The following is a 6,764-nucleotide window of genomic DNA, read 5'->3' as shown; positions in this document are numbered from 1 at the left end:
GTGTGAGACGAGTGCGGTTGATCCTCCGCCGGTGTGAGACGAGTGCGGTTGATCCTCCGCCGGCAGCGTCTCCCCATCTCTCTCGTCTCCACCATCCTCCCTCCTCCTCTGATCCGCTGATCCTCTGCTCTCCTCTCCTCTCCCACCAAGCCCGGTTCGAAATGGCGAAAGAAAACGGCGAGTCCAGCGACGGGTCTTGGAAAAAGGACGTAGATGACATCAAGAACATCTTTGACTTCAAGGAAGTCCTCGGAACGTGAGTACAGGCGACGATCACAAAAGTTTGCAGACAGAAGAAGAAAGAAAGAAAAAAAAACCTGCCACATTGTGGCGTTTGAACGGAAACGAGAGAGCAGAGTCGTTGCGCTGACAGACAGCTGTTGAATATCGCCTTTTAAACTTCTCCTTGCTCTCGTACAGATCGTCTCCAAACGCCCCATCGGCTCGTTTCTCATTCATAAGACGTGCTGCGTTACGGTGGGAAAGCGCCGCTTTATTGCGTCTTTTCATTCAGAAATAATGATAATAATAATAATCAAACAAACAAACTGCAGCAGCTTGTTGTTGGGGATCGTCCACCCAAGACTGAATCCAGGGGCTTTTGTAGCTGGCAGCCATTTATTTAACTGTGCTCGCTTTTGCAGAGCGGCGCCTATTTGCATACACAAAACTAGCAAATGATAGCGACATGCATGCAGTCATCTGCAGGGACTTTGGTGCTCTGTCACTTTCTCTCCTCTTCAGGAAGGAGGGGTCGGTGGAGAGTGCAGGTCTGAGTTGAGAAGCGTTCATGTTTGGCTCCATGGTTTCCTGACCTTCTCACTGACTCAGGGCCGTCAACTTTTCCTTATGTTGTCACATTTCAATCACGGACTAAAAAAAGCATTTTATTGGGAATATATGTGCACAGAGCAACGGGAAATATGTAAGTACAGCTCTGGGAAAAAAAATTATTAAGAGACCACTTCAGTGAACCCCGTTGAAAACCTCGTGGTTATTCCACCAAATGTTGATTTCTGAACTCTTCCTGAGTTAAAACAGTAATGTTGTTGTTTCTAAATGATTGTGAACTTGTTTGAGGTCTGAAAGAAGCTTCAAGAAGATCAAAGGTGCAACTTTATACTTTCTGAGATGATAAAGTCTCACCGAGAGCCTCTATTATGTATGCAGACACATAATAGAGGCGCCTCTGTTATAGATGTGGACGAAGGCACTAGACTGACAATGATGACGCTGCACATCAACCTTGACCTCAATACTCCTAATGGAGAAAGACGGTGGTGGCGGTATCATCCTGCGGGGATGCTTCTCATCATCGGAAACAGGAAAGCAGTGCAGAGCTGATGGAGCTACAGTGAAGCCAGAAATCATCCAACTTCCTGGTAAAAAGGAATCTCTTAATTTTTGTCTCTTCTGGCTAAAAGTCATATCGAGATTCCCGGTGGGAGTCCTGACTTTAATCTGTTGGATTATCTGTGGCGGATGTAACAATGAAGGTGACGGCAAACAGGCCTTCCAACCTTAAAGACTTTGAGCTCATCACCAAAGTTAAATAGTGAAAGTAGCAGGGAAAAAAGAAAAAAGCTATTCAGCAATTATAGGAACGATTTGATTGTTGGAATGCCAATATTTACAGTGATTATTGAGAAGTACATTTTTTAAATTCTGCTCTCATGTTGGTCTGTCGCATTAAAACCCCAATTAAATTCACTAAAGTCTGTGGTTGTGGTGTGACCAAAAGGGAACAAGTTCAGTGGGTGAGTACTTTTCTGAGCAAGACACTGTACAGCTGTAAACAGTTATGAGAACCGAGGGCCCCTTTAGATCAAGTTTTTTTTTTTTTCTTTTTTGTCTCTCGAAGCACAGAGCAGTCAAATTCCAGAGTTTATTTTTGTCTGCAGCGAGCACAGCCTGGTTTTATCTTTTTAAAATCAGTAACGTAACACAGACCCTACCAGAGTTCCTCTGAAGCCCAACTCAGACCGGCGATGGTTTAAGGTGCTAACACACATTTTATGTCGTATTTCTGTGACCCATTTTGTCCCTGAAGACACATCCGTCCAGCTCATGGCTCATGTCTGAGATTTATTGCAGAGGAAGAGAGCTCCCTATGGGAATTGGCCTGTTTTTTTTTTCCCCTTTCGTTTTGGCCACAAAAACTGGCTGTAAAGCATCACAGAAATGCCCTGCATGCTGACAGCTGAACCACTGTTAAGAAACGAGAAAATACACTCGTCCCTCTTAGTTTTCTGCCTCCTTTTGGCTTTTCTAAGCAACAGCGCCGAGCATGTGCCGCAGTTTTTTTTTTGTTTTTTTTTTAGGGAGCAACAGCAGCCGCATCGCAAAATCCTCATCCAGATGGCTGATTCACAAAGTCAGACTCCACGCTCCAGCTGTCTGACGGAGCGGTCAGTCGCTCCTACCTGCAGGGCGGCTCTGATTTCCCCCGGGCTTTCACCTAATGTGTGTGAGGAGTGTGTGACTAACGCAAGCCGAATCGCAGGCCAGGTGGAAAGAAACGCCCACCGAACACCCAGGTCACGTCTTCTCGTTTGCTTGGCGCCTGGCTCGCGCTGCGGCCCAGTTGTTCCCGGGTCTTAATAAGAGAGAGGCTTGTCGCCTCACAGCGGGGCTCACAACAGGACACCTGGGTTAGTAAAGCCCAGCAGGCCTGCAGCTTTGCCCGAGGATTAAAAACGGAAGAGGAAGGCCTGCTGGCCAAAGGGGGAGACAGATTATCTTCTTCCTCTCCTTCCTCTCCTTGCTCCACTTAGGTTGGGGTAAATATGTAGGGCAAAGCGTGGTTAGCGTTGTGCTCTTCGCTAAAGCCTGTGATGTAATTTAATTAATTTTTTTTTTTACATGAAATTAAGATGAAGGGCAAACCTGACCATCATCTTCATCAGACTGTCACTATCTGAGTTTCCATTAAACTCAGCTAGAATTGCACAAATTGAAATTATGAGAATAAATTTGCTTAATGGAAACACTCGGATTTAAAAACAAGTTAAAAGCCGGATGTTACTACTGGCGAAAACCACGAAGAAAGACAAGAGGAAGTAGTCTTCTTCCTGGTTCGTGGTTCCACAATAGCTCTCTTAGCATCACACTCTTCATCAAAAGTTGTGTGTTATTTGAAAGCGTTGAGTCCATTGATCTTCTGTAAAATCCCAGATTACAATTTCCCCAAAACGCTGCATATAGAGCAGCCTTTGTCGCTCCAATGCCTGAACAGGACACCTCCTCTGAGCTTTAGCGCCACGAGTATAAGTGTTTACATCAGTTGCCGCCATATTTATTAGTGACTTATTGCGTGTAAGCACTTCTTCACATGTGATTTTAATTGCGTTTCTTATTATTTAATGGAAACACCGCAACTGCCAAATTGTATTCTTTCGACATCAGCAGACTACACAGAAAGATTTGCGCGTATTTATTGAAAAACCGCGTCTTCAGTCGGAAGCCTCTTCAAATGCGTTGTGATACGGACCGCTACAGGAGATCTTTCCGCCGTTCACCGTCCACAGCAATTCTTTAAGTAAATGAGCTACAACACTTAATTTCCCTTTGGGATCAATAAAGTATCTTTGAGTTTGGAGGACTGCGAAATGAGCTGCTCGTTTTGCAAAAGGAGAGCCCGATCCCGATCAGCCGAGTGCTGCTGCTGCATGTGCGTATTTGCGCACCGATTAGATATTGATGGCGGTCGAACAGGAAGCCAGGGTGGGAAGGAGGGCGGGGGGCAACCGTGCCATGACTGCTTTGGCTGCTCTTCTCCCACGTGTGTCTTGCTGTAGCGTTAATGAGCTCTCCGTCACTGAATCTAGGCCCTGTCTTGCCTTGGAGCTAATTCCAGCCCCTTAAGCTGCTGATGCTCTGAGGAGGCAAGTTAAGTAAACCAACCACGAGCACGTTCACAGATCCCCAGTGGGCAAAGTGTTGTGAAGCCGACGCTCCAGCCACGGCTGCCTCTGCAGGCCAGAGATCTTAAGAGCATCGCTCCAGGTATCGATTGGAATCTGGAGGCTTTGTCTTCTGCGATTAGCTTCCCCGAGTAAGAAAGAGTCAGGAAATAACAGAGTAAATATTTTATTGATTGGGAAAAAAAAACAAAAAAAAAAACTGTCCAGCATTGAAACTGAAACTCCTCTTGCAGGTGCATCTTTTTTTGTGTCATCCACAAAGCTTTTTTTTTTTAAAGTTAAAATCAGAAAATTGTGTGAAATCCTCAATTTTTTCAAACCGAGTATGAAGCGTCCCTGGGGGATACGAGTGGACGCACAGTCATTATGACACCTTATGTCGGAAATGACTGTATTTCAGGTGTAAAATGAGCAAAACAGCAGAGGATGAACACTTCAACAGTTTTGTTGCTGCAAATACTACAGTAAAGTAAAACCTTGATTATGTGATCTGAAATCATTCTGCCCTTTCAAGTGAAACATTTGCTGTGTTGTTTGTGGTTAACCCCACACCATGCTTCACTGTGGAGGAAGGCCCTTTTTTTATGTAAATCTCCACATTTTATTCCCACAACCTTGGAGGACACCCCTGGAAAAAAAGACAAAACCCAAACCACTTTGTTCATTTCGACACATTTTGGACTTTGTCTTCATCTTTTCACATTCTTTCAGCGCATTGCCAAAGCTGTCTAGACTTCAGAGCGAGTTGGTACCGATCCAAGAGTGAAACGTTCTGCTCTTCTTGGGAGCTGAACACCGGTGTCGTCATCTCGGAACGCCGTTCCTGCAAGGAATAAACAAATCCAGTCAATAGATTTTCATCATAAGTAGGATTTTAAACTCCTCATTGTATTTTCTGCTAACCTCACATTTCGGTTTTTAGGCATCTAATGCCGTAGAACCTGTTTACTGGACGTACGCACAAGTCCTAACACCCCCGCGGTATTTTCGTTTTTTTAACATCGGACGACCTTTTAGGGTAAATACCTGGAGCCCTTTTTGTGCTGTTTGTATCTTTGCAAACCTGAACTGTTTCTGCAGTCTCCTTGTTTTTTGCTTGTTCTGTCGTTTGGTGCAGCCCCATAAGTGGACTGATTTAAACACTATAAACTTGTCGAAGTGTCTATCAGATCTCGGCAGCTGAACAGCTAACCACCACTTTAGAGTCTCATAATCTCATTTGTTGTGAAGCTCTTTATCTCGCCTTTCTGTCAATGCAATGAGCGGTTCTCTCTCTCTGGACGTGTATTTTGCTCTTCCGCACACAGAAATCTGGCCTCTTCCCTCTCCGCTGCCGTTTCCTGATAAAAATGAGGAACTGGAAAAACTCCTCTTGAGAAAACCCGATTTGTTTTGTTTTTATTGACCCGCTCTTCCTTTGTCGGCGCCAGTTATTCAGATTTTCATATTGCTTGGCAACTGCTTACAGTGGCTCAGGATTTCTGGTTGATTGGTGAAGGTTGTACACACCAGAGCTGTGAAATCTTGGTTCACTGTAAGACAACGAAAAAAGCAAAAATGCTTGACGCTAAATCTATTGGTCCTGAAGCGTCGCTTTCTGAAACTTTGAGCTGTACTGCACAGACACATGCATGTCACTGCAGCTGATTTGAGTGAAGTAGCTCATCTTGATCTATTTCCATCCAGTGAACTCAACATTTAAACCCAGCCAGCTGAGTTACAGAACACAGTGCTGTCTAATGCCTCCTACTGAATGTTAATCCCATCTGCAGTTCCCTTTTTTCTTTTTTTGTTTTTGGTTTCAACAAAAGTTCATTTTTATAAAAGGGAGCTAAATTGACTTTTTCTAGACTTATATTATCCTATAATGTCATGTGCTTTCGTTCCCCTCCATTCAATCTCCCCGCACAGCTCCTGCAGACTAGCGGCAGCAGCAACTTGTATACACCTGGTGGAATTTCGCATCTGCTGAGCTTTTCATGCAAACTGCAAACAGTTGCAAACAGCTTTGTTTTGATGACTGGTGACGATTGAGCGTCAGAAAGAGTAGGGGGTTCTTAAAGAGACAGAGGCCAGTTTCAAGGTGTCTGATGGAGCCATGACAGGAATTTTTATTTTTATTTTTTAAAGAAAAAGATAAGATAAAGGTGATGAGCGAGGAAAGAAGAAGCTGAGATAATCCACCAGGCTCACAGAAGGCCAGTTCAGAATAGTCCAATGTTTTGCTCTTAGTCATTCCTGGGTGTTTTTAGTTGTGTGTTTTGAGTCATTATCCTTCTGGAAGACCCATGATCTGCAACTGAGAGTAAGCTTTCCGACTGTAGGCAGTGCATTTCTCTCCAGAATACCTCGATCGTCCTGAGACTTCAGAGAGGTGCCGACAGTTTTGTCCTCAAGTATAATTCAGGCTAGAAAAGTTAGTTACTTAAAAAAGTATCTATAACTTATTGTAAGATAAGCAAATGTCTCTATATATTGGATCCAGATCAGCCTGGACCTGCTGGTCAGCTGTCAATGCAAAGCTGTCTTTGCTAAAGATGTGCAAAAAAACATTTCAAGATCTGCAAATAACAATTTTCTTTACAAAGTTAATTCAAGTGAATTTTCTGTTTTGAGTAATTAAATGCACCAAAACTCAGAACTAAATATATTTTTGGTCTATTAGCACATCAACCAACAGTATGTAGTTCGATGCCCTTTAGTGTAAACTAGATAAATTCTTAATTTTCTGTCATATTAAAAATTACTGCAAAAACCAAACAACAAATAACTCTTTTTTATTATTATTTATTTATTTATTTATTTATTTATTTATTTATTTATTTATTTATTTTTTCCATG

At 43.2% G+C, this 6,764-nt stretch overlaps 1 protein-coding gene across 2 annotated transcripts in view; it reads left to right on the top strand.

The window, feature by feature from the left end:
* Positions 1-33: 33 nt before the first annotated feature.
* The window catches only part of camk1db (calcium/calmodulin-dependent protein kinase 1Db), a 30,279-nt gene continuing 23,548 nt past the window's right edge, over positions 34-6,764 (top strand). The window contains exon 1 of one of the 2 annotated variants that reach the window (XM_007576361.2): positions 34-256. In XM_007576361.2, coding sequence (XP_007576423.1) covers positions 162-256 — 95 coding nt within the window. In that variant the 5' untranslated portion in view covers positions 34-161. The remainder of the gene's footprint in view (positions 257-6,764) is intronic. The other variant, XM_016663165.1, reaches the window with a different exon arrangement.

This window comes from Poecilia formosa, unplaced genomic scaffold, assembly GCF_000485575.1.
Source record: "Poecilia formosa unplaced genomic scaffold, Poecilia_formosa-5.1.2 Scaffold405, whole genome shotgun sequence".
Lineage (NCBI taxonomy): Eukaryota > Metazoa > Chordata > Actinopteri > Cyprinodontiformes > Poeciliidae > Poecilia > Poecilia formosa.
The sequence above is the reverse complement of the archived record's forward strand: the minus strand, read 5'-3'. Positions and strand labels throughout refer to the sequence as shown.